This window comes from Lichenostomus cassidix, chromosome 2 (genome assembly GCF_008360975.1).
Source record: "Lichenostomus cassidix isolate B80296 chromosome 2, HeHo_3.0, whole genome shotgun sequence".
NCBI lineage: Eukaryota > Metazoa > Chordata > Aves > Passeriformes > Meliphagidae > Lichenostomus > Lichenostomus cassidix.
In genome coordinates, this window is record NC_139482.1 from 126,842,557 (window position 1) to 126,870,198 (window position 27,642).

A 27,642-nucleotide genomic window follows, 5' to 3' on the forward strand; every position below is an offset into this window, starting at 1 on the left:
CTTATAAGTAGATGTCTGCCTTATCCACCCAGTCTCACAGCAGGCTTTTTCTCAACATGAGCCAGAGTCTCTGCTGGATGCCCCTTTACACTCCCTCCTCCCCCTCAGCTAGTGCAAACCCAGCCCCAGCAAAGCACCCTGCTGCCTCCACAAATGTCCAATTGTTTTGAGTCATTAACCACTAACGCTGTCTCTCACAACAGCTTTACAGTATATTTATTTTCCTGGTGATTTAGGAAAGAGCTCCAATGCATGCAGACTGCATTCAGGCTCACCTGCTGGTGTTCAACCCTGTTGTCTGCACTGGCTTGCCATTGGACTGCCCTGGGGCTCCAGTACAGCCTGGTTTTGCTTCCCACCACCAAGTGGATGTGGGGCCAGAGGGAAAGGAGAAGTGCAGGAAAGGCATGGGAGAAGACTCAGGCCTTGTCCCAGGAGGGATCAGGATGAGGGTAAAGTGAACTCCCAGAGCTGGGCACTTTGAGGTGATTTTTATCTGATGAGCTATACGTAGCCACATACTCCTGTATGGGTGGCTGACCTAATGGTTTTCCAGGCACACCAATATTCCTTTTGACATTTAGCATATCTACCCTTGCTGTCACTGGCACAGTCATATGTTTAGGGAGGAGGACTCACTCTTTCATCATCAGAGCCTGATTCCTAGAAAAACAGAGCTGTAAAGATACTGGGTCCTCACCTGGGTCAGATTAGTCCATGTGAAAGACACAAAATGATGGAAAAGAGAGGAAAAGAAAGGTAGCCTCTTGCTTCCTCTGTTATTGCTCATATTACAAGCCATGGCCACAAACACAGTGAATCTGAATTTTCTCTGGTTTTACTTTATGACCAAGAAAAGTTACAAGGGAGCAAATACAGGGGCAGCATTGGAGTACTCAAACCGGAGGCTGATCTGGGGTTAGCCTACAGAGCACCAGACCAGATGGTCAAACCATGACAGAACAGAGGTTTTGAAAGCTGGAGGGAGACACCATGTAATGCTAACTCAGCCCTTTGGAGAAGTACCTGTCAGCTCCTGCAGTGAAAAGTAAAGGCCATAAAGCAGATCCACTCCCTTAGCCAAGTGCAAATAGTACTGATCTTCTGCTGGAAAGGTTATATTTTGACATAAGCATTACACAGAGTTTTTCCTGTCAGTTAGAGGCAACACACTTGGAGTGTGGAACCATGGAGTGATTTAATAACTCGATTAGACTCTTGGACAGCTTGCATTTCCTCAGTAAAAAGGAAGTTTTGATCTCTATCTATCTCAGCACTGATGGCTCTTGTTTCACATCACAGTCCACTGCACAGTAAGTGGAAGCTCTTGCTGCCAGCTTTCATTTGTTTGTTTTTCCCAGATTAAAGGGCAAAATCATTACACACTGGCTGACCACTTCATTTCACATGAGCAAAGATGCTGGTAAAGTAGGCTGGGTTTTCAATAAAAGTTTAATGATTTGACACACAGCTAGAAATATGCAAGCCCTATTAGGTTTTATCCTCAGACACACAGAGAGCAACTTTTATTTCTTGTAATAGATGGTGAGCAGCACAGCTCTGTGGCTGCAGAGGTGAGCATGTCACAGGGTGCTGACCTTTGCTGACCTCACCCGGGCAGGTCACAAAGCCATCATCCTCCTAGAAGGGCAGGACCTGTACTCCCTGCATTCCCCTCTCCTCACATCATCTTGCTCAGAGACAGAGGCAGATCATTGAATTAATATGGAACCTAGTAAAATTCAGAGCTATGGTCCTGCTTGTGTTGTTAAAACTGAGATTTATTATTATTATTATTATTATTATTATTATTTCAGGTAATTTTCAAGTAGTATAAAAAGTATCAGTAACTTACACATATACTCTACTCACATCTTCCTAATCTAATGAGAGTCCTATGAGTGATTTTTGATTCTTATGTTTTAATTTTTGACCTAAAAATATCAAGATTACACAATTTTTTCTTACAATTTTGAAGGAAGATTCCTCTAGACAAACAAAATATTCTCAGTGAATGTTAAGGTTAAACAAAAGGGAAAGATACTGGTTCTTCATCAAAAGTCTTTTTATTCCAAGATATAAATTAGTCAAAAAAGTTAATTATGTAAATTAATGTTGTTGTTATAAGAGTTACCAAAACCAAGCCTTCTATAGTCTAAAGAAACATTTTCGTATTTCCAGTCAGCCTTCTGGCTCTTGAGACAACCTTTGGAACTTTTTCTTCTTTCCTCTCTCTGGAAAAAAATACATTCCCATACTTCCATCATAAAAATCAGATTAAATAAAAGCCTTTCACCATTATTAAAAAGCAAAAATAGCCTGAGATGATCTTTCTATCTCTTTTTCAAGCCGTCCTTATGAATTGAGACAAAAATTGCTCACCCTGTGAAATGCTTTGTCTTTCCAACTGGGCAGTTCTCACTCCCTCTCTCAGGTTTTCCTCTGAAATGTAGAAAGGGAGGTGAAAGCAGCAGGAAGTCCCAAGGCACACCGTGGCTGAGGCTTTTCTTTCCTGAAGGTGTTTTAAAATAAAAACTTCACTCTAACATTTAAGAGTTAATATAGTATGTAGTAATCAATAAATGTCGTATATAAGATATACTATTATTGTAATTAATGATGTATAATCGCGATGCCATCTGCTTGTGCTGTGTGGTGGGAGCACAAAGTCAAAGCCCCTGTTACACGATGTCCATGCCATAACCTCTTGGCACGGGTCTGAAATAACACGAGGGAACTCCCCTCAGGACTCCTTTCCCGTCCCTGACCCCGGGACCTTCCCCACTGCCCTCACCCCGCTCCTGCCCCATCCCACAGCTCCCCGCTGGTTCCTTGAGGAGCACCAGCGCTCCCGTGTCCCCGCAGCCCCTGAACTTTGGCCAGGACCCTTGGAGGGATATTTTATGTTCTAGGATCTTATTATCAAGCCCGAGGGCTTTTGCAGAGCGCAGCTGTTGAGGTCTCCGCATGGCAGTGAGGAAGCACAGCGACTCCCCACCACCCTCCTGCTCTGCCGACACTTCATCCCAGTGCGCTCCATCCATCACCACATCATCGCTCTGGGGTCTTTCCTGAGAAAAACCTCCCCGAAAGCGACTGTGCTGAAGGGGAAAGCAGCCAAAACGATGGTGCAAACGTGGCCTGCCAGACTGCAAGACCCAAGTTTCTTTCATGGAGAGAAAGCGAGCGTGGCCGTGAGGGGCGTTAAGGATGCAACAGGGTGTGTTGGGTGTCCCTCCCGCCCCGCCCGGGAGCAGCAGCCACTGCCGGCCTGCTCCTGCCCTTCCCGGGGCGGGATCCAGGCCAGGCGGGGAGGGCTCGGTTCCCGCGGAGCTGGTTCAGCTGCGGGGGCTGAGTCGGGCGGATGGCGGCGGAGCGCGGAGAGGGGCTGCGCATCTTCCGCGATGTGAGTACGCGGCACCCCGGCATCAGCCCATCCTTCCGGACAGTGTCCGGGGAGGGGATACCTGGGTTGTTATGTTTTGCCTTTTTCTCTTGTCCTTTTTCTCTCCATCCTTTTATTTTTTCCCTTTTATTTCTTCTTTTCTTCTTTTTTTTTTTTTCCCTTGAGCTGTTATCTCGCCTCTCGGTGGAAGGGGGTGAAGCCCAGAGAGACTGTGGATTTTTCCCCATTCCCTTTCCTTTTTTCTTTCCCCTTCCTTTTTCCCTTTCCCTTTCCCCTTTCCCCTTCCTTTTTCCCTTTCCCTTTTCCTTTCCCCTTCCCCTTTCGCTTCTAATGGCTGCATGTGTGAGGAGAGCAGGTTAGTGTTTAGGGGTGGCTGGGAGAGGTTCTGGGTGAAAACAGTCACCTTTCAAAATTAGTTGCTTCAAGTTTTATTGTTTTAATTGGGATGGGGGAGGTGGGGTGGGGGGCTTTTCACTAAAGAGTTTCTCACCCTGTAAAAGGTTTTTCCCCCCCCCCCAAACTGTGCAGGCTCCTTCCCATCCCATTAGACCCTGATGAATTTGAGGTGCCCAAGGTCAATGGACAGAGAATCCTGAGCCCCTCAGCCCTTTGAGAGTGAGCCAGGGAGGTGCCCTGATGTGCATCTGGCCACACAACCCCCAAAGGTGCTGTGTTAGACTGTCACCACGGGCTCAGCATCTTGCAAGGTGCAGCTGAGAAGTTTTTTTGTCCAAACTTGTGCTGCACTCAGCATTTCTTTGTTCCAAGGCAAGTCCCGATAAAAGGCAAACTCCCACCCAATGGTCTTCATAGAATCCCCTGACCCTGGTGAGACTTATAAATCTTGAAACCAGCTCTACTACCAACTCTGATCTGCTTCTGACCAGCTCTTGTACTGCTGTTATTCCACAACATCAGCTGGAAAGGGCATGTTCTGTATTGAAGGACTCTTTATCTAGACGTTTTCTCTAATGTCCCCACTTTAACTTCGCTAACCTTCCCCAAAATTATTTCAAGCAACTCTCATCTGCTCATCTCCTGTTTTCTCTAGCCTCCACAGGAAATTATTTAAATAAGACTTTTTGTTGTCTTCTCTTATTTCAATCCAAATGTATATTGAAAGTGCGGGGGGGGGTTGTTTTGTGGTTTTTTGGGTTTTTTTAATCAGAGATACCACTTGTAAAAGAAATGGGAGAATTGCAGTCATACATCATAAAAACAGAAGAGAAATCTAAGTTGCCTGGAAAGAGCTAAAAAATATTAAATGGAGCCAACTCCCCAATTTAACTCAGCACTGGACAGGAAACTGCACATGGTCAGACAACCTGATAAACTGAAAATTTTTGATTTTGTTAAAGTAAAAAAAAAAATCAGAATACAATTATTGTTTAATTTTCAGCATTTTCTAAAACCAGCATCAGGTTCATATTCAAAGGAAAGCAGATACCTTTCACAAACCTGTGAATAGGAGGGAGGGAGGCTCTTTCTGTGATTCTACTCTTACATCTGGAGGAAAACCTTAAATCCAAACCAAGTCTCTGCCTGCTTTGAAGCAGGGATTGGACCCTGGGCCTCCTTCCCGCTGTGAGAGTACACTCCTGTCACAGATATTTTAGATATTTGGGGGTGTGTAGGTGTGTGATTGCTCCTCAGTGAAGTAGCCCCACTTATATAAACACTTATCTTTAAATTAGACTAGGCAGCAAGAGTTTTGTGGTAAGGCTGTACAGAAAGGGCAGGTACTGAGGTCCTGATCCCACTGGGGAATAGAATCATAAAATGGTCTGAGTTAGAAAGGACCTTAAAGATCGTCCAGTTCCAACCCTGCTGCCATTAACAGGGACATTTTCCACCAGACCAGGTTGCTCAGAGCCCCATCCAGCCTGGCCTTGAACACTTCCATCCACAACCTCCCTGGGCCACCTCTTCCAGTGCCTCAGCACCCATACAGTAAACATTTTTTTCCTAACATCTAATACGAATCTACTCTCTTTCAGTTTGAAGCCATTCCCCATTGTCCTGTCACTACATGCTCTTGTTAATAGTCTCTCTCCAGAGAGAGATCTAATGAGATTGATATATGATTTCTAAAGCAATGGTTCTCCCTGACCTTCTGTCAAAGTCCGTCTCATGAGTCTAAAGGATTATAATATTTCCTTAAGGTTTGGGGGGTGGTGGTGGCAGTGTAATTAATTAAAACAAATTAATACAGACTTTACATAATCATTAAAAAATAAAAAATACATAAACTACTTAATTTTAAACAAATGTTTTTAAATTACTTATGCAGAAACTTTTGCCACTCTTGACCCATGTTTATGGCATACTTCTATTTGATTGAACCTACACTGCTTCATCCCTTTAAAAGTCCAATCCTTATACTGAAAATTGAGTGTATGATTTATTTGGATATACAGGGAGGGAAAATGTCATTTTACTAAGTATACTTCATAATTTATGTGCTGTAAACTTGGTCTAATGCAAAGTTCAGCTCAACAATCACCTCTGAAGTCTTGGATGTGGGTCACAACTCTGTTAGTTCCCTGCCAACCCCACCCTATAGAAAATAGTCTCAAAGGTGCTCCAGCAGAGCTTGGCACTTGGATTCATCTTGCTTGGTTTCTGTTCTAGGAGCAGAGCAGTTATGGCATGTGCTGGAGAAGCTGCTTAAATGCTGCTAACGTTTTAATAAACCAGAGAATGTTTCCATTGCTGTCAGCTCTCAAAAATATGTGTGCCCATTTTGCAACACTACTGATATTCACAGCAACAATAGAAACTATATTTGGAATGTTTGCTTTCTTCCCTTGCCTACATTTGTAGCAGCATTGCCTGGATGACTCCCCATTGCAGTTCAGGCTGGAGTAGCCTGTGGCACTGGCTACTGAATCTGATCCCTTTATGCCATCCAGCTCCTCTCCTGACTTATCCCTTTGCTTCCTCCACACACACAAACCATGAGTCTTTCTCACCATCTCAGATGCTCAGCACATCCTCCCAGCCATCATTCTTTCTCTGCTTCTTTAAGCCACTTCTCTCAACCCTGAATCATCATGGTAGCCATATGGTATCAGGTTTTGTGCCTGAACATCATCCTTATAATCCATAAACAAACTAGAAAATGAAGCTGGTTCTTGTTATGTCTTGGTTTTTAGTGCACACAGCAAAGAAGGAGTTAAAGAAAGCAGTAAGCTGAGGGAAAGAGAGACACATTAAGAATTTTAAAATTTTATGCAGTCTTGTGAAAATGTGATGTAGAGCTCAAACTATAAATGTGCATTAAAAAGAGCATTGTTTGTTATTAACCCGTACACATTTTAAAAAGTGACTGTTCTCTCTGTCTTTCTTTTCGTTTAGATATTAAGAAGAGCAGACAAGAATGGTAAGATTGCTCACATGTCTTGCCTCCTCTCTTTTGAAAAAAGAATCCATCATTCATTCAGCATTTCAAGTCATTCTTTAAACATCCTAAGAGAAAAAACAGCCATCCCTCCTGTCATTTTATGTTTTCTGCAGGTTCAGTGTCATGTATTATGTTGTGCTCTGATTCTCCCTTCTTTAAGGATAGATCTTGTGCTTTCACAATTTGGCCATGTGTGTTTGATTTGCACTTTTTGGTGCATGTGGGTGGTTTCTTAATGACACTTTTTAAAGTGTAACTAAGAAAAGTGACACTACTTTTTAAAAACACCATAGGCTACATGCAGAAATCAGACTTGGTTTTGTATTTGTTCAGTGTGTCAGTAGGGAGAATAAAGCCTTGAATCCAACTATATTTATAGCACAGAAGTAATTATTTTTTTATCAACGAGAGAAGCACTGCACAGTGTCAAACTCCCAGATCAGACAGGTCCAATCCTGACAAGTAATTCCCAGCCCAGTCAATCCTCAGAAAACAGATATTGTGTGCATTCAATAAAGAGAAGGCAGATGGATACCACTGAGAAAATCAGTGATGATGACTTACAAGGAAGAAGTCTTGAACAGCAAGTGGCTACCGTATAGTTTGATGTTATAACTGAGCATGTTGAATAACCATTTACTGTTGCTGAGAGGGAAATCTCACCTCCACAGCCAACTTCTGGTTGCTATTTCTGCCCCAGCTCATATGCAGCAACTGGCACTTCCCACAAGACCACAGTAGGCTCCTTCAGAGAGCTCAGGAGCCACAGAATCCATCACTGTGAGAGTGTTTTGGTAGTGTTTTCTCTGTCATCTCTCTCAGTCGGCTTGCCAGTGGCCTGCATGGGCAGTGATGGTGCAAGAAGAATTCCACCATGAGGGCTGGGATGGGAAGGAGAAGGACTTCCCCTTACATAGTGCATTTCTAGCTTAGTTACCTGCCAAGCACAGCCAAGCTCTGCTGGCATCTCCCTCAGACCTCCTCGTGGTGTTTGGAATAAGCTGTGTGAATCTGCCTTCATGGCTGATGAGGCTCAGAGCACAAGGAGTACTGCAGAGCTCATCATCCCCCCGGAGTCTGAAAGAGACCCTAGAGCTTTGTGTCCCTGCCCTGGGCTTTGGGCTCATGATGTCCCAGTCCTGGTGGATCCACAGCACTTGGGTGGTTAGGAACACTTCCAGTCCTGATTTGGGTTTTCCCCAAAACTCAGCTCATTTCTATACATTGCTATGAAAACAGGGGAACAGCTCACAGGATCAGTGACAAACTTGCTTGTTCCAGAGCAATATGAAACTGTATCAGCCCCAGAGACTTTGGTCACTGGCATTCCTACCTGTATATGGTTTCTTTACATGATATTATTGGCAGAAAGTGACCAAGTTCAGTCACTTCAGTTCTATTAATTTAAGTCCATTAACTTGAAATTATTTCAGCTCTTAGGCCTTAATTGTGTTTGCTCAACCATCAATTGCCCATGGGACTTTTACTTTGCTAATCTAGCACTGCACAGGCTTGTGCCACACTGATAGAGAGATTTGTTTCAAGGCTGTAGAGTTAAATACATTTTCAGAAAGGTTATTGGATATGTGAACACTGACTGAACATATTTACACTGTTGTCAACATAGATTATTAGCTTTGGTTAATGACTCACACTTTCAGTGTCACTTTTCTACCACAGAAAACCAAGTTTTGCCTTTCAGTAACAAGTGTGACACTACTGTCCATGACACAGCCCTGTTAAGTTCTCCCATATCCTTTTCATAGAACTTTCTCTGCTGTATTCATTCTCTTTGTGAGATTAAAATACCTTCAGAGAAAATAAAATCAAAAACTTTGCTAGATTCTTGCTAGACAGCAAGGAAAAACTATATCCAAAAAAATGGATCAAGCTGATAAACAGGAGTATTGTAGAAGGTAGCCTTTTTTACTATGAATTCGTGGACTGTGGGACTTCAGGTAAGCCTTTCACAGCAATGAAAGACAACTATTCTTGCAAAGGCAATATAAAATAAGAGATCAAAAGAGCCAAGAAATTCTGCTGAACTGCTGCTACTTGGAAATACTACAATGATTTATGACATCTGTGTTTAATTGAGAACAACCTTTAACAAACAGTCGTGTGAAAGAAGTCATACAAATGGCTTCCTTCTTTGCCAGCCCAGGTACATATATCTTTCTGTTACTGTTCTGTTTCTGGAAATATCAGCTATGCAGAGAGTCCATGAAAGGATCAGCTTCCTAAACTCTATCTGTAGTTTCATATTTCATGGCTCTGCAGCTCTGCTTTGTGTGGAGCAGATCCTCCCATAACTGAAAAAGTCATATTTTTTTTAAGGGAGAACAAGGCATAGGGAAGGATTTTTAAGAACTATATGGTTCATAATATTGACAAAAGCAGCAGAAAATCCTGAGGGGAAAAAAGCAATTTCATAAAGGTGAGATGCTGCACTATGACCTTTTTGGAAAGGAGAAGTTTCAGGACTGTATGTCCTGAAATGAAATTTTGGTCAGGTTTACTTTGTAAAACTCCATGTGCTAAAATGATTTCACAAAGAATTAATTTAGGAAAATTCCAGCTAAAAGGAAAAATCTTCATTTGTTTAATTTCTTTTGCTGTTTAAAACAAAATCAATTCATTAAATTCCTCTCAAAGAGTAAAATCTTGTCCCTAGCCTGCAAGGGAGGGAGTGAAGAAATATAGACAACTGGAACTGCCAAATGCAGTCCTTTTTAACAAAGAAAATTTTTGCCTCCCTCATCTCACAGGCAACAGTGCTTGCCCCACATAGAGGTGAATGCAGCACTTGAATGTACTTGTCTGCATGAGGTGAATCTTTTATCTCCTGATGCACCAGGAGGAGCATGGTGCACCCTATTAGCCTTGCAGTGACCTGCAGCCGAGTGAAACAGTATCAGTTGTTGGTGAATGTCACCCAGGGGCCTCTTCTGACCATGCAGCAGTGACATGTGCCCAGTTAGAACTGCCTCCTGCTATGATTCCCTCCTCTTAGCACAGGAATGAAATCTCAAATATAAACTACATTGCAGAAATCCAATCACAAACTGTCTGTCAAAATGGATGGGAAAAAAGAGGTAATAATCTACTGAGAATGTAACTCTTGATCTTGCAAGGGTAACAGTCTTCCTTCAGCAGGGGGAAGGTGCCTCAACACTGATGGTTCAACACAGACCAAAGACAAGAAGCACCACAAAATAACTAGAGAACAGTGCCCTGCCTCTGCTGGCATCATGTTAGCGGTCATGTCTCTTCCCATCACTCTGAGGAAGAAGACCATTGCTTTTGCCTTTTACCAGAGTCTGTCTATTATCTCCTGCTCTGGATCTCCTCTCCTGTTCTGGAAACATGCCATGCTCTGGCATTTGAGATTCCCCTTGACACTTTTCAGTGTGGAAACATCCATCCAGTCAAACCTGAAGGCAGTGACCCCCAGCCATGTCCCCCAGGAGGAGAAGCTCAGCTGTCTCTCTACTCCACAAAATTCAAATTGGTGTTTGATTATGGCCTTGTTCCAAACTTAATAGCTCCTGACCCCAAGCTGGTGGATACCTCTAAGCCCTAAGGAGGGCAGCTCTAATATGAAAGGTTTAGAAAAGATGGCTTATATATAGATGTTTTCATTGGTTTGCAAATACAAGTCACCTATTCTGAAAAAAACACTGAGTATAACCTATATCTCAAACATTCCTAAAGTTCCTAAGAGGAAGATATTTGAAAACATCATTGGTAATATCTGCTACAGAAGCAGACATTTAAAAAAAAAACTGAAAAGCCTGAATCATAAGCAACACTGTAAACAGTATGCTGCAGGCAGTCAAGAATGACTGCAAACAAATGAGGGGAAATTTAAAAATTTGACTAAACAAAAGAAGACTAAAGCCCCATAGACTGACAAACATGAATATCAAACAACCAGCAGAATCTTATTAATGTCAAAATCAGTGCATTTATGTCTGGTTTAATTTTTTTTCTCTGACATTTCAAACAAGCACTCACTACAAGCATCCCCCCCCCCCCTAAAAATATATATTTTATAATGTATTTGAACTAAAATCTATAAAATGAAAAGTACAGTCAGATGAGACTAATTTTTGCATTGCCATATGTCTTCACTCAGTGCCCCTCTTGTCCATGATATAGAACAGGGACACCAGACTTTTAAATGTAGAATTCTCAAACTGTATAAAATATTGTGATAATGTATGCAGTATCAAAATTTTTGTTGATTACAATAATCTGCAGATTTCAGCCCAGCTCTAAAGCTGGGCAAACATTGGCCCAACAAAAAACTGTGGGACATAAATAAATGATTCTTTAAAATAGGGCAAATGCAGCAGTAGCACCCTGTCCCTTTCACTGGTGTCAGTGACCTAAGGGATTGATTCACAGATCACATGCTTTTGAGTGGCCCAAAAAGATTTCCACAGGATAACCAAAAAGCCACTAAACTTCACCTGTATGATCATCAGGAGGAAATCTTGCAACTCTTACTCCAGAGTCAGTTTTGCAGAGATCAGATTAGGTGAATAGAATCCTATTCATAATTTATTGGCAGTGCCTTTGCAGGATAAACACTGACTTTGTGGGTGAGCCTTCTGCCAGCTGTGTTGGCTCATGTGTCTGTAGGTGAGATTTAGCTGCTTGTCAGCTGCCTCACTGAAGCAGTCCTCAGACTGTGACTTCTCAGTGGCTCTAGCTTGTGTACCAGCGTGCCAGCCTACACCATGCCAGAAGATTAAGGGAATATGCCTCTGAGAGGCAGGGAAAGCACCTTGGGAAAGGGATCTCTTGAATTTTCCTTAAAGTGAACTGTCAGATTTGGCCTGCAGGCGCTCAAGATCGTTGATTTAGTGGAATAAACTTTTTTCAAGAAAAATTTTGGCATTATATCAAAGAATGAAATGCCCATTCCTGGTTTTCAGCTTTTTTTATCTAGGCCAATATCTCCTAACCTGGGGCAATAACATCCTGACATCTCATGAGGTCTTCAGCTAGCCCAGAGACTGCCTCAGAAGCTCTGCTCAGTGGCAGCTGCATCAGTGCATGGGCTGTCCCCTCCACACAGACTGGCCAGGTTGGTCACAGCATGACAGGGTGACCCATCTCTGCTGTGACCTTTCTGGAGAAAAACAGCAATGGTCAGGAATCCCTTTGGGAAGCTCTATGCACCATCATACCCAGAAGGGCCAGGTCTGACTGGTCCAAAGTGGACATGTTTGAGCTATAAATTGTACTCAATGACTTTGCAAAACACATACTCTGAACAGAAGCCAGAGGACAGAAATTCTCTGAATGTAGCATCCCTGATTTAAGCTCCCAAGTTACTCAGTGAATGGATTAGTAAGGAAAAACCCTTGCAGTACATCCCCCATGAACCCTCACCACACTGCTGTTTGCTTGCTGACCATCTGGATCCACTGCAGACATCACCTTGGCTCCTGTTTCAAAGCCTAGGCTCTGTCTGGAGTTCTTCAAGTGCTACAGGACTCTGTGCTTCAGATCCCCAAAAATATTTCTGTAGAGATAGTCTAAACCCTCTCCCTGTTAGCCTAGTCCCCTTGGAATCACTTGGTTACTTGTGGGAAATTTTTCTAGCACAACAGATGGAATAATGGCTAAAAATCCTTATTTCTGATTCTATCAACATACAATACAGATGAGAGTCAATAAAAGCTTAGTGCATTTGCCCAGACTCTTTAAAGCTTCAGCCTCTGTGTGCTTTTTCTGATGCAGCCCCTTATGACTGGGGCCTAGTGGATATTATTAGCATACTTGCTTTGGCACACTGAAATTTGTTATATTGGCAGCTCTTTCCTGGTCTGATTCCAGCCTATGTGCCGTGTGCCAATAAATCCTGTGGGTTTAATCTTTTTGCATCTGGTTCAGCCCATCTATGCCTGTTGTGATGTGTCCCCTCCACTACCTCGTTGTCTCTGTGTATATGGCAATACCTTACAGCACTCATCTGATCCAAACCTTTTACAGCAAGTGTGGACTGCCAGTTCCTTCCAAAGGGCAAGTCCCACAGCAGGTTCCCAGGAGCAGGTGAGCTGGGAGGAGCACTCATGTTTGCACTGCTTTCCCACTGTGTTTCCTTCAGCCACGCAGGCAGCTGCGGCTTCAGTGAGGCACTTGAAGGTTTTAGGTTCCTCAAAGGCAGATGGATCTCAAAAAGCCATGAAGAGCTGTCACAACACCCATAAGATATTTAGAAACTGAGCTCCCGTCAAGAACTGGGAGGGCCTGGATGGTGCTGTGTTTTGGCCCTTGGCTTTTCCATGGCAGAAGTGACTGCTTCATTTTGAGAACTGTCATTTCCTAGTCCCTGTTGAACCTTCCTGGTGAATAAATACTCTCTGCCACAGGGAATTTTTCTATTTATTAGTTTTAGTTGTAGCTATCTCTTCTTCCTTTGCTAACTGTTGGCCTATAAGGGCAGGGATTTGTGCTCATATAGCCCTAAACAATCTCACTGCTCTGATTGCATGTTACCAGCCTGGAGGCAGGCTGGGCACTGTCTGCTTGGGCCAAGACAGTGCTGTGGGCTCAGCTTTTCAAATCCCTTCCTTTTAAGGTGAATCCCATTATAAGCTTTAGCCAAGTGTGATTTTCCCCTCTGATTGCCATAATGTCTTACATGTGGCTCTTCAACAGACAGGTGAATTTTACTAAAATAAATGTGAGAATGCAATTGTAACCTGAAGGAAGGCTCCTCTGAGAGGACATTCAAACCACTGTGTGAATATATCTCTAAATTTGTAAGTACTATGTGGGGAGATGCATTTTATTGTTTATATTGTTGTCTGCCAGCTGGGAGACAAAGGAGAATAGAAAACTGTGTCTGTTTATGAAGCAACCCTTTTGAAAGATGTCAGAGAAGATAGACAAAAGCAAGCAAGTCTTGCAAAACAGCTTCTTAGATAACATTGCCAAGGCAAATACAGCTGAAGGTTGATTTCTCTGATGGATGCATAGCTTCAGAGAAGTTTGCCTTTCATGACTCATCCTTCCCCTGTCACTTTGCCAGTGGCAAGGATTGAAAGATCTCTAATAGAGGTTTCTGCTCAGCTACCCTGTAGCACTTAAACCAGATAGTCTTTATCTGAGCACTCCAAGGGCAGTGAGCTGTGCCCGGGGAGGTGGTGCTGAGGATATGTAACACAGCCTTTCAAATAAAAGCTATTCTTGATACCTGGGGGAAAAAGAACTGGCTGGGCAAATGTGTCTTGAATTTAACAGCACGTGGAGCACTTGTTCAGTGTTGGGTCTGAGCTTCATCTGAGCACTGAGGAAGCACAAGGGTCACTGGCAGCTGAGCCCTCCCCAGCTGCTATGGCAAAACAGTTACACTCACAAAAAATCAGAGCAATGCTCTGGATAATCAGAGGGGGTTTTTTTAGTAAAGGTAACTGTAAGAAGTCTGTAAGTACCAAATATGTTCCAAACTCCTTGTGTTTTGCCAGCAACAAGCTCAATGATTTGTCACTCAATGCCAATAACATTCAGAATGTTATTGAGAATAAATAGAAATGAACCAAAAGGCAACTTTTGTTTTTAGATTATAGAAATTTAAAGAAAATAGCTAAAGTATCTGATCTGGCTGATGGTGGATCACTGATTTTCTGGACTGCATTAAAGCCAATGATGCTGAAGGACTGAAATAGACTTGTTTCAGGTTTTGTGTCATACCCCAGGCCCTTCTATGGGTAAACTCATATGTTTATCTCAGGAAAGTTGCCAAAAGTCACTAGTTTCTTGACCATGTGTATAATTTGCATGCAAATCACCCTTCCCAGCAAAGGATAAACCTGCAGAGGTGGTTTGATTACGAAATTGATTGTATCTGGAAAATCAAAGGGAAGCAGAGATGTGAGAACACACAGCTCAACACACTCAACATTTGATATTCCTTCTCTGTAACCAGAGCCAAATGGCAAATGTCTTTAGATTCTCAGCTAGGTAATCATTGCAGTTTTGTGCCATCTTGGTTTCTGGCTCTTGTAGATCTTTACATTTTATTTTGATTGTAATGATGATAATCTCTAGCTACAATCTTTCTTTTCATACTAAATATTTCAAAATGGAGCAGACATTTAATTTGTACAATTTTGAAACCTCTTCAAGATATCTGAAGCCATATATTCCAGTCAAAGGAATTATGAAATAATAGCAAGTAAAAGAAGAAGGAAACTTCTCAGCTCTACTCTTCAAATCTGCCTGCTGTACTACAGCATGCAGTTACAGGATTTAGATACTGCCTTTATAATAGATTCTCCACCACTATAAAATTAAGCTACAATACATTGTAGGTTTGTCTGGTGCTTAGGACCTCTTAGTCTTACCCTCTATGGTCATTTAATGTCCCATAAGGGATTCAGTATGTTACTGAAGGAAGAGAAAGAAACATGGGAACTTAAATTTAGTGCTACCCAAAAAAGAGTTATGAAGTATTAGGCTATAAAAATATTCTTTATGCTTCGTAGAAAGGCTCAATCAATTTAGATAAATTATTACTTAACTACAGTTTAATCTTGCAATTTCTTCTAAATAACAGGAAAAGGTGGATCTTTATTTGGCTTTTGTTTGCTGATTATCACCCTTGCATTTAAAATGTAAAGTTTCCATATTTAAACTGAAGACCTAGAGGTTTTTAGCACTTTCCTCTTCTACTTCATGAAATAAACAAGAAAAAAATATGAATGAAACTAAAGCAATTTCCATTTCTTGATTGTTTCAGATGATGGAAAACTGTCCTTTGATGAATTCAAAGCTCACTTTGCTGATGGAGTTCTGAGTGGAGAAGAACTGCATGAACTTTTTCACACCATTGATACACACAATACTGAGTAAGTGTCCCCTTCTTACAACTCCAGTGCCACTCTCTGTACCTGAGAATGGAAAACAGACATCAGGCTGATTCTAGAAAACAAGTCTACATAGAAAACTGCTTGAAGGAAGCCAGCTGGCTTCCAGGATATGGCTATAAAATGTACAAGTGAAGCGTTTCAAAAACTTGCTGAAATATTTGCATGTTCCAATAAATATGATTTGGGTACTGAGAACACAGGGTGGAAATTGGATGCCTTCTGTATTCCCCCACCATGGAAAGAAAATGAGCTGTGGTCTCCTTTTCATTAAATATTCATTAAATATGAATTTCTCAATTCTTGATCCCACTGAGTCATACTGATGAATACTAGTAGCAGATGTTGAGAAGGAAATAAAATAAATGAAGCAATTACATATAGTAAAGGGCTGAAAAAGACATCCTGTCTGGTGGCATGGAACTTGTGTTGGTGCTGTCGCTTGGGCTGTTTGGATATTCCCATTATGGTTGGGTTTAACAAGGCCACAGGGAAATAAGCTGACAGGAACTTGATGAAGTTCAAAAAGGAGAAGTGCAAAGTTCTGCTTCTGGGGAGGAACAGCCCCATGCTTTTGTGGAAAATGGAACCAAATTAAATGTAGTTTTGTAGTAGAATTCACAAGATTTTAGAGTTTGTGCCAAAAGAATGTCCTGAAGGAAGCAGAAGAAGTGCTACTCAATCTGTTGGACTTGTGGGGAATGAAAAATACTACAGGATTTACAAGGTAATTAAGGAGTGGGGTGATGGAGACAGGGAGGTGGTGGACTCACCACCCTGGAGGTATTTGGGGGATTTGGGAGTGCTGGGTTAACAGTTGGACTTGATGGCTTTAGAGGTCATTTCTAACCTGAACAATTCTATGATTCTGTGGTTCTATGCACCAATATTTGCTGCCCCCCCCCCAGCTGGAAAGCAGCTTGGCAGAAAAGGGTATTGGGTGATCACCAAGTTGAACATGAGTTAACAATGTGCCCTTCTGACCAAAAAGGTCAATGGTATGAATGAAACAAAGTCAAAAACTCATTTCAGAGCCAGACTCATTTGTACAGCTTTGGGCTTCCTCATATGTACTACATATCTACATAAATTTGGTTTTATTTTGGTTTATTTGGCTTTATTTTACCATAATTCCATTTATCTGCATTTGTCAGGAAGCATCCTGATAAGGCAGAAATTCTTCATACTAAGCAAGATTTCTAAAAGAAAAAAGACAGATATTCTACATCTATTTTTCCTTTCTTTTTATTTGTAAAGCTTTTTTAATTCATAAAATATTTTAATTTGTATTATTATCATTTGTACACCATTTTCCCTTTAACAGAGAATATACAGATCTGAAAAATATGCAGAAAAGTGAGGATAACATTATGTTTTCCTCCTGGTAGGCAGGCACACCTGAAGAACAGGTACAATTGGCAAATGCTACTGCCATTAACTGAAAACAGGTAATAAAAACCAGATGCCATAGCAGCCATCTGAGAGAGAAATCATTCTCATTATCCAGGAAATGACTGGCAAAATCTGGGCACACAAGTCACAGAATATATACTGTGAAGGGTTCAGTTTTCATGTATTGCAGGGAATGGAGCAGGTGGAGGACTAAGATAAGCTACTAAGTTGTCTTTTCCAACTGGAAGAAAGGGTGCTTTGTATTCATGGCTTAATATTTGTTACAGAGGAGAACCTAGATATAGATAAGAAAACATACTTGAAGCTTGGATTTAAAACAGCAACAATTTAAAACAGCAACTCAATTTTTGAGTATTTTTTCATGAAGGTTTTAAGTGATAAAAGGCTTTAGAGTAATTTTGCAGCTGAAAATTATTCTACCAGGCTTGATCTTTGTCTTTAGCACAAGCAAATACATTTTAAAGGTTTTCCCTTTGTGAGCTTTTGAGAAACCTGTCAGCAAGATGTCACATGCCAGATATCAGATGGATATAGCAAAGAGAGACAGCTTGGACACTATAATAAAATTTCCTTGTTAGCATAGCTTTCAAAAAAAAAGTCACGTGAAGCAGATATAATGAGGCAAAACTTTTGTTCACTGGCATTTCCTGAAAAGGGCAGGTTATATAAAATGTCTCAAATTAACGAGCTGGCTAAGAAAAGTAGCAAAATGTTCATTGAACCTTGAGAAGTGTTGTAAGGTAAACACTAGGAGAATCATGTACGTATCAAATATTCCCTAAACCATCTATTTTGAGATGTTTTCACTTCCAAATTATCCAAGGGAATAAAATGAAAATTATGCAAATCAGAAGTAGTTTATGGCTGGTTTTTAGTAGGGGAAGGCAAAGAATTCTGCTCAATTTTGTGGGCAGTAGAAGGAGATTTGCACAGGAGATTAGTTTGTCTCTCTTATCCAATTAAAATGCAGATACTGTCAAACTCTGGGCAAATCTTTTATCTTCTCTCTGCATCACTTTGCTATTTACAAATTGCAGACAGATATTTCTATCCCAGAAATATTTGATAAGTGTTGAGATTATACAGCAATTTACACTACATGTAAATGACTAGGACAGACGTCTAGGGAAGCACAGCATGATCCCTTAGTTAGTTTCTTGGAGTATCTCAAGATTTTGTAACCAGCTTGTCACAAGAGCAAACTTTGGGTTGTTTCCACCTGCATTAAATCCTTTAGCTCTGCCAGCATTCAAAACCTCAGTCTGTGTGCATCAGCCTTTGTACTTCAAAGCTTGAAGATAAAAAAAGAGATATGGCCTTGGGGTGGTAGCCATGGACCACAAACTCAGGCAATTTGAATTCCCTTCTCAGCTATATGGTAGCAATCTTTCAATAAAATATTCAAAGCATGAAAGACTTACACTGGCTTAACACTTTTAAGGGAACTAAATTAAACAGGTGCTAAACCCCACTATTACACAGGCCCTAATGTCAGTCTTGCTGAAAAGAGATTTAGATTATTAACTTCTAAAAAGACCAATCCAAGCTAATGCAATATGCTTGTCACAAAGCAGATAGGCTGTGGAAGACTGCTAAAATCAGTAATTACCATTTCCAATGTGATAGCAGGGCAAGTAACAGAGGGTTTATGTTCCCAGTAATTCAGGTCATGTCTGCCTAACTATGATCTCTGCACCTTGGTATTTGAAGCAGTCAGGTGTTCTCTTTTTAAAAAGTAAAAGAAGAGTCAATTGGTGCATAATCACCAGGAAAAACAGATGAGTAAGAATTAGTTACTGCCACATGAAGTTTCCAAGCCATAGGTTGAGTAGGAGTTTATTTTGACAGGATGAATTTAAATGTACAATTTGTCTAGACCCTAAAGCACAGGTTATTCATTCAGGGTAGATCATTGCTTTTACTGAAAATTTGCATTAGCTAAGGGTATTTCCTCAGTCCATAATTTGGACCTCTATTTGGCAGTTTATGAATGCACTTACATGTGCATTTTATTTTTTCTTTCTATTTCAAAAAATCTACGTTAGCTTTTTGTAACATTTGAAATATTAAGTAAAAACCACTAAAGACACAGTGTACAAATTGGTTGCCTAAATTTTTTAACTTCTGTTCCTTTTTCCTTTGGATACAGCCAGAAACAAATGCATAAGACAACCAAATTAGGTGAAGTAGTGTATCCATGCAAAAAGGAATTTAATTTTTTTCCATCTTTTAGTGCTGCTATGATGTTTTACCTTTCTTGAAGTTATTTAAATTAATAAAAAAACCTATACATGTAGGTACTGACAATCAAAAAGATAAATTGTAAACAAGTAAATTTGTTGCAGGGTCTTCCTTTCACTGATCCATAAGCCAATATGATAATTTATAGGCCAACTACTAAGTACACAGAGTTACACAGAAATTGCCCCAATTGGCAGAGTAGCTTATTCCTATTTTCAAAGCCATAATGTGATTTTTCTTAAAAGCCGCCTATGACCACAAAGAAAGAACAGGACATTGGATCAATGAATGAGTCACTGTGGTGACCCAGTGAATGCCACTCCCCTGTTTGTTAATCAAGGCAGGGAGGTTATACCAAGAATTAATTAATACATTACATTGACTTTAACAGTCTTCAGGAAAAGAAGCAACTTCTGATTATTCAGAGACACTGTGCTTCAAAAGCTACATCAAGAGATGGTAGAATGCTTTGATTAGGCCATACAGTGAGCATTCCTGACATGTAATTAGCACAAGGTGACTGATTTATGGGATAGCAGTTAACCATTCTTCTGTAAATGCAGTTTCCAGTATTGCCATTACTTTGGATGGAAGCTGAAAGCCAATTAGGCATTTCACTTCCACTGAGAGTCTCTTCTATTTGTGCTTTCCAGGATCTCATGAAACCTTTGGGCAATCCTTATGTAATCACATGCCATTAATTAGTATAAAGAAGCAGCTGTGGAGAGTCCACACTCAGCTGTCCTCACTCTGCCAGTGTAAGGAAAGGCTTTGTGTTGATGCAGCAGTGATTAGGTTGGGGCTGTTATAGCCACATCTCCAGGTTCTTGTTTCCTACCATGCATTCCTACCTACTGCAAAGTAGTGTATTGTGTTTAAAGACCCTTAAAAAACCTCTACCAAACAAGTATAGGTGAGAAATCAAGGGCAGTGATTTAAGCTTCAGCCTGGAGTTGTACAGTGATCCTGCTCCCCATATTCATAATGGTTTAAGTGTTTTGCAGATAGCCCCAATATAAACACACTACAAAGATCTGGGCAACATCTTAACCTCATCTTAAGGTATCAAGAGGCCAAGGCAGATCCCCAGAGTTTCTTGAGCAGGAGGCAGGACCCCAGAGCAAGGGTTAGACCAACATGAGTACATGTCTGTGAGCAGGGAAGGGGCAAGAGGAAGAGCTTAACTTTGTGTTCTGAATTGACATGTATTTTGACATGGCATCAATGTTATACATCTGCAATGTCAGTTTGGACCTGGTCAGTGCTTGTCCTAAGACTTCAGAAAAATCTCAGTGCACTCTATTTGAGCTCTGAGTTAGCCATTCTGGAGGTCTGTGAGGGTGAAGGAAACCTAGTGTGGCTCCTCACCCCTCTCTTCTCCCCTGATCTCAGCTCCGAGCTACACAGTGCTCAGCAAGGCTCTGCAGGGCTGTTGGGAGCAATAGGGAAGGTGTTGGAGCAAATGCAAGTGCTGCAAAGGCACCAGAAGTCTTTCTGTGTTCTGACAAGGAGGGTGAAAACACACAGCTCGTGGAGGACGTGGTCTGCAGGTTGTAGTAATTTTGTTGCTGAAGTAATCATGGAACTGACTAGCCACATGCTCTGCTTTCTCGGAGCATTCTGGTTATTAACTGAATGCAAAACATCTTGCATGCAAAATACTGTTGAAGCACAGCTGGGTTTCAGAAGAGGTAGTTCTGCAGAAATGCAGCTGTTTTGTTTACATGTGTTATTTCCTGAATAATTGTACTGAAAGTAGAGAAAGGTATCAGCAGCACAACTCTTTTTATACATGGAGAGAAATACACAGGAAAAGTATGAAATTAGTGGCTTAAGGGGCGAAGACTGTAACAGCTCTTTTCTTTGGTAAGTCATCTCCTGCTTAATTTTAGTGTCACCTCTGATGAGTGCATCTTTCAGCAGAGCAAGAAACCTTGACATGGTTAATGGTTTAGCAAGTAAGTCTTAGCAAAAGTCATTGCAAATGTAAACCTCCCTTTTACTCTTATCCTTTACCCTTCCCTCCCCTCACTCATAACTTCCATGGAAATTGTTTTAGCATAATGGCATCCCCTGGGAAAAGGTGTCAGAAGATAATGAGAATATTTGGCAAAGTTACAAACTAGGAAGATATACAGAAGGTCTCAAGGGGATTCAGTCTGCAGCATTGCTGAAGAGATGGTGCGATAAATGCTTCACTGATTACTGACTCACAGGAGCCTGTGGGGAATCAGATTTGTTTTTCTCACTTTACTCATTGGCAAAATGAAGCCCTTAGTCAGGACCCTAGTTACAAGACAGGAGGGCTGCTAGAACTGTTGAGGACCTGGGGCACAGGCAGCCTCCCAAAGGCGGGAGGTCCCATTAAACCTTTGTGTGTGGCCTAAGTTAAACTATGCACAAGCCAGAGATGAGTTTGGGGAGGGCCTGAGAGCCTCAGTCACCTGCAGCACTGAGTATTTGCTGGGCATTTGGGAGAGTGCAACATGCTGCACACACAGCAGATGTAGGCATGGGATGTGGCACTATGGAGACACAGCTGCACTTGTGTGTGTGTGTCAGCAGGTGTCTGAGGCTCCTTCACAGTCAGGGAAGTCCCTGGCACCTAAGATATGATTGCACCTAATGCATTAAGCATTCAGGATGCTCACACCTGAAAATCTGCCCAGGGTGGAAAGGATAACACAGGAGAAGTAGTCAGGACCTGGGTAGTAGGAGAAATGCCAAAGTGTTTGAAGTAACACTAGATGCCTGTGTTATATCAAATTACTTCTCAGTCTCCTCCTAGCTGGTCTGTTAAACCCTCCCAGTTCCACTGAATATGACTGGGGCTCCTTTGCCTGGCAGGGGGGGTTAGACACCCAGCACACATATGGACATCTACATTTGAGACTCATCCCCAAGGTGAATAAACCTTCCTTCCATCTGCCCAGGTCTTCACTAGCAGAGCCCTAGTTCCCTCCTTGGGTCAAGAGAGAAAAATGCTGAGGTCATCTGCTCTAGCAGCAAACTCCATAAGGTGACAATTGGATGTTGAGAGTAACAGGTTGGTTAGCAATCCTTGCAGTCGTGGGAACCCATGAGCCTGGAGCCCAGTACTGTGCACTGAAACTAAAATGAAGGCATGTTATATGGACCAGAATGCTTCCTTCCAGGTTCTGGTTGTAAAGATAATAATGACAAGTCCTCAGCAGTTTAAGGATACTCTAAGTGTACTAATTATCTCTGCCTTGGATGGTTTACTTTTGTTTTAGTTCGAAGGCATATTTCAGTCTCAAGCTGTTGCTGATATTTCACAGTTCAATACAAGTACACAGAAAAAAAAGAATCTACTTCTAAATGCAATGAGGAAAATAAAATATTTAGTAAAAACAATATGAGATACAGACAGGCTCTTTAACTAGGTGAACCGCAGGTGAATAATTTTTTTAAGGGAATTTTTGAATGTAAAAATTGCAAGAGCAAAATAATACATTGGGTTTTGACCATTTTTAAAAGATGGATACTTTTAGATTAAATTAGAATTTCAGGCTCATGGCACAGCACTGGCATCAGAAAGTTGGGTTTACTAATATTTAAGAGATGTAATTGCAGCTCTTTGTTTAGCTCTCAGATTTTTCAAGACCATAACAAGTTTTTCAAGACAAGTTTCAGGAAACCAGTCTGGAAATGAAACAGAGACAAAGCAAGATACTGGTCAGAGCGAGCTGGTTGTACATTTTGGTATTTCACAGCTAGTGAATGGTTTACACAATCCTAATGCTAACAGATCCTCTGGTCAGACAGACAAGCTGCAAAGAGAATTTTGCTTGGAAATTTTCCATCTGAATGGTTATTTTTAATGGAAAATCCAGCTTTCTGCAGAAACAAATGACAATCCCTCTCAGTGAAAAAATCAAACAGTAACCCATAATCTGGGTTTCCCAGAGAAACACAAGAGTTTTATTACCCCTCAAAAATCAAGAGAGATTTTGCAATGACATCAGCCAACTCTTTGAGGATTCTCAGATGAGTCCCATCAGGCCCTATAGATTTGCAGGGATCCAGCTGAAGCAGCAGATCCCACACAAATTCAGGGTCAGCTGGGATCTGATCATTCTTGCAGCCATGATCCTCCAGCTCAGGGCACTGCGACCCCCTTGGTCCATCATCTACACTGAAGACAGAGAAAGAATGCATTAAACACCTCTACCTTGTCCATGTCCCTATTGGTGAGATGCCCATCCTCATCCTGTAACAGGCTGGTGTTATTTCTATGCTGCCTTTTGCCATTAATGTATTTAAAATACCTTTTTATTTCCCCCCACATTTCTGGCCAGCTTCAACTCCAGCTGATCTTTGGCTGCATGAATATTCTCCCTACACTGGCAAGCTGCATCTCTGTATTCTTCCCATGTCACTTGATCTTGCTTACACTGGGCATACACCTTCCTTTTCCAACAGAAGATGCCTGTTCAGCAAAGCTGACCTTCTGCCCCGTTTGCTTGATTTCTGACATTTTGGAATTGCCTGCTCCCGTGCATTTCCAAGGAGTAGAATAAACCAAAGCAAACATTTTGTTTGGTCTAAGAAAAAATAATTTAGTCTCAGTTTTTTTTAAAAAAACATTTTGTGACAAAACCAGAAATTGAACCATTATAATCTCCTATGAGGTGAAAACTGTGAAATTTGCTCTCTGTGGCAAAGGAGCCACCGTGATGCTGCATCTCATTTCCCCATTTAGGTTTTTGTCATTCAGACTGTGAAAAACATCAAAGCTCTGCAGCTCTTGTACAGTGCTCTACAAATTTTAGCATACACCACAAGTTTTAATAGCATTATTAAGCCCCTTTTAGCAACACAAAGGCTGTTATAGCTGGGGTGGTTAAGGTGACTTGTCAGCTCTGTAGTCATCGAATCCCTGTGAATCATTACTGAATGCAAAGGACCAGAGGGTTGTTTTTCCAGCTGAGTTCTTAGTCAGGAAAAAACCGCCCTGTATTCTTTCCTTCAGTCCTGCCACAGGCAGAGCAGTAAGTGATGATTCTGAAGTTATCACTTGGCCTGGAGCTAAGCAAGCTAGGCAATTATTTAGTGAAGTGAAATGTGGGATATAAAAAGAGCTGTGACTCTGCTGCCCATGTCAGAGCCCAGGGAGCCAAGCTGGCTGCTGCCTTTGAGAGCCCAGGGGGTGCACAGTCCGGATGGATCTGGGATTGAAAAGTAAAAATTCCCTTGGGACAGCAGCAAGTTTGCCTCCTCGGGGACAGGGGCTCTGTCCCACTTCTGCCCCTCCTTCCTCCTTTCCCTTTTCTGTGACAAGAGGTCAAACCTGGGCTTACTGCAGCATTGCATCCCATTGGAAGCAGTTTTGCCTCCACTGGTAAGAAGCCTTGAACAAACCTGAACAAAAAGGTGGTCACTGTTGCAAAGAAGCTGTGAGGCAGAAAATCCTTAAAATGAAAGTGCACACAAAAGACTCCTTTGCAAAACACCCTCAGTAGTGTTGGAGCACTTATTTTGCTGACTTAGAGTGGGATGGTACACAGGCTTTCTTGTTGCAAAGAGCTCACAGCTTTTTGGCTGAGATTGCCCATGGATGCCTATTCAGTTACCCTTGCATAGTTTAAGTAACACTTAATTCCTTTCAGTCACAACTTATATGCTTCCGCTCAACAGTAGGCAATATTAGCTTCAAACTTTCATCCCTAAAACCAAATTTAGCAAAAAGACATGCAAATGGGACCAAAAAGAGAGTTAATTCAAGTTTCTGAAATAAATCCTTCTCATATCTGAGAATGACGAGATCTGAAGAAGAAAGTGTTATCCTTCTCCAGCTGTAAGTCATGACAATGATTTTCCTAAATGAAGTTAGTTCATAAAATCTTTCATATTGTATTGGATTCTTCAACAAAGTAACTGCTTTATATTCCAGATTCCGTACTCTCTAAGATATCATTGCCTCTTCTTGTGGTCCAGGGAAAGCATGTGGATCTTCTGCTGGTTCCTCTGCCTAGGGGTGCCTTTTGTAGCATAGAACAATGTGTGTCAGGTCAGTGGATGGATCCATGGATCCACAGCAGTGGATGACTGGAATAGCTTTAACCTTCCTTCCTCCCTGGCTGCCCCCAGTCCAGCTAACTGTAGTGGGCAGAGTAAGATCACAGCTGCTTTGCAGTTCTGCATTTTGGACCACTTCCAGAGGTACCACGAATAAGCACTTATGGCACAGCTCATTCAAGTGAATTTGCTTGTTTTTCTGTCACCTACCAACAGATATGATCAACTTTTCAGTGATCAGGACTGCTCAGTGTAATAGTCCTTTAAAAATAGCTCATGTTTTTAGGTAGAGAACATTTTAGATAGACAGATAGAAGGGCTGCATCTAGTAGTCAGAAGGCAAATTGAGAACAGAATTTTAAAAGTTATCATGCTGACAAGATATGAGTGCACATGAACCCTGTGCTTTGGTTGCTTATCATGATGGAGGGCTGCTGCCTGGATGTGAGTCATCCAGCAAATATTGCTAATAACATGTTCAGCGTTGCCAGATTATAGGTCTAAGCAGAAGCATCCTTGGCATATGTACCCTTTGAAATGATGAACAGATGCCTGCTCTAAACCTGAGTACAGAGTTACAGAAACAGCCCTCTGGTGTGCACCTCACTCCTGTACTGTTAAATACTTGCCAAACTTCTTTAATTGTTTCTGTAACATCTTGCAGGGAGCTCAGAATTGTTGGTACGCAGCAAAAGAATTTCTAGGTTTATTCACACTTGTGTTTGGAGCAGCATGTCATTATTTCCGAGAGAATTAAATAATCAGTGACAAAAAATTATAGCTTCCCTGTCTAGAACAGCATCCCCTTCAAACAGGATGCTGAGAACAATGAAGCCTTCAAGGGTATTTATAACAGAGAAGGAAATACTGGGTATGCTAGACAGAAATCCATGTTCTTTTTATCTTTTCTGTGTGTTTTTTCCCAGGCTTGCTGCACAAATTGCTTTAGATAACATTTTCTAGTTGTTCAGCTGTCCAATTCTAACTGAAAATGAATTTAGCACCTGAATACTTTTCCATTTTCACTTGTAGTCCATTTGCAGCTGTGTCACTCCTGTCAATAACAGCATGTTGAAAACAGGGATGCTGAAAGCCTCTGAGCCACTCCCTGTATCACTAACATGGTGCTGAGGATATTGCAGAAGAACAAGGACCAGAATGGATTTAAAAATGAAATTTGAAAAGGGAGCATGAATTTGACTGGTTAACAATGTGAAAGGCTGTTTTAAATTCAGTAATCAAGCTGTACATTAAGAAGTGCAGAAATGTCTATTACAATAAGTTTTTAGGGCAGATGATGGGAAGGAACAGAACATGCAGCAATGATGAAAAAAGAGTAGGCATTATAACAGCAAACTCCTATCATTTAACCCCATCATATTCTGTCAAGGCTTTTTGACTCAGGCAATTTTCCAGCTTTCAGGGTTTCAGTTTACATTCAAGAGGTGAACATCTGGACTGTTACAAAATTGACTGCTGAACTGCAGAAGTTTGGCCAGAGCCTTTTGCTCATAGATGCCACAGTGATCTGTGGTAAACAGCCTTAAGGAGCTGCTGGCACTTTTTCCCATCACATAGTTTGATAGTTTGTTGACCTAAGAGTTAAGTTTCACAGCTTCAGCACCAGTTCTTAAAGACTATGAATTTCTTTTACCTGTCATCAAGGTCATTGGAAAAATCAGGTGAAGGTCTCATTTGCAGCCATCTAACTTGGCCTGTTCTAATGCAGATAAGATCACCTTCAATTAATAAATGTTGTGTGAAAATCTCATTTACATTATCAATTAAAATGTTCAGAAGTTTTTGTAGTCCTGAGTATGCAAGTTTGTGATAATCCAGGATCCTGCAATTTCTATCAGTTTCTCTCCCTTGTGAAATAAAAGCCAGATGTATAGAAGTTAGCAGTGAAGAAAGTGATTTTAAGATAGCACTGTGTCATCATTTTATTAAAAGGTCAATTAAAAAATCCTATTAAAAAGATAAGTGAAAAAATACTAAGTGCAATCAGCCGTTCAATATTCACCCCTCAGCAAGATTCAAAGAGGACATTCATGCTTTTAAGTTTCTTTAATAATCTCTTTTCCTCCTTGGAAGAAAGGCAATATGCCAAATTTCAGTAATGAGCTGTAGGTTGATTTTTTTTTTTCTTTTGACTATTAAGGCCTTGCTTATGAGAGAAAATATCACTTCAAAGTTGATCAAGATGAAATCTTCTTCAAGTGAACGGGTTTGAACTGAACAGGATACTGCCCTGC

General features: G+C 41.2%; 1 protein-coding gene across 1 annotated transcript in view; it reads left to right on the forward strand.

Annotated features, from left to right (window-relative positions):
• The first annotated feature begins 3,341 nt into the window (after nt 1-3,341).
• NECAB1 (N-terminal EF-hand calcium binding protein 1) overlaps nt 3,342-27,642 on the forward strand; it is a 54,619-nt gene continuing 30,318 nt past the window's right edge. Inside the window, exons 1-3 of the mRNA XM_085053170.1 lie at nt 3,342-3,406; nt 6,764-6,788; nt 15,568-15,676. Of these exons, the coding sequence (XP_084909296.1) occupies nt 3,365-3,406; nt 6,764-6,788; nt 15,568-15,676 (176 nt within the window). The 5' untranslated portion in view covers nt 3,342-3,364. The remainder of the gene's footprint in view (nt 3,407-6,763; nt 6,789-15,567; nt 15,677-27,642) is intronic.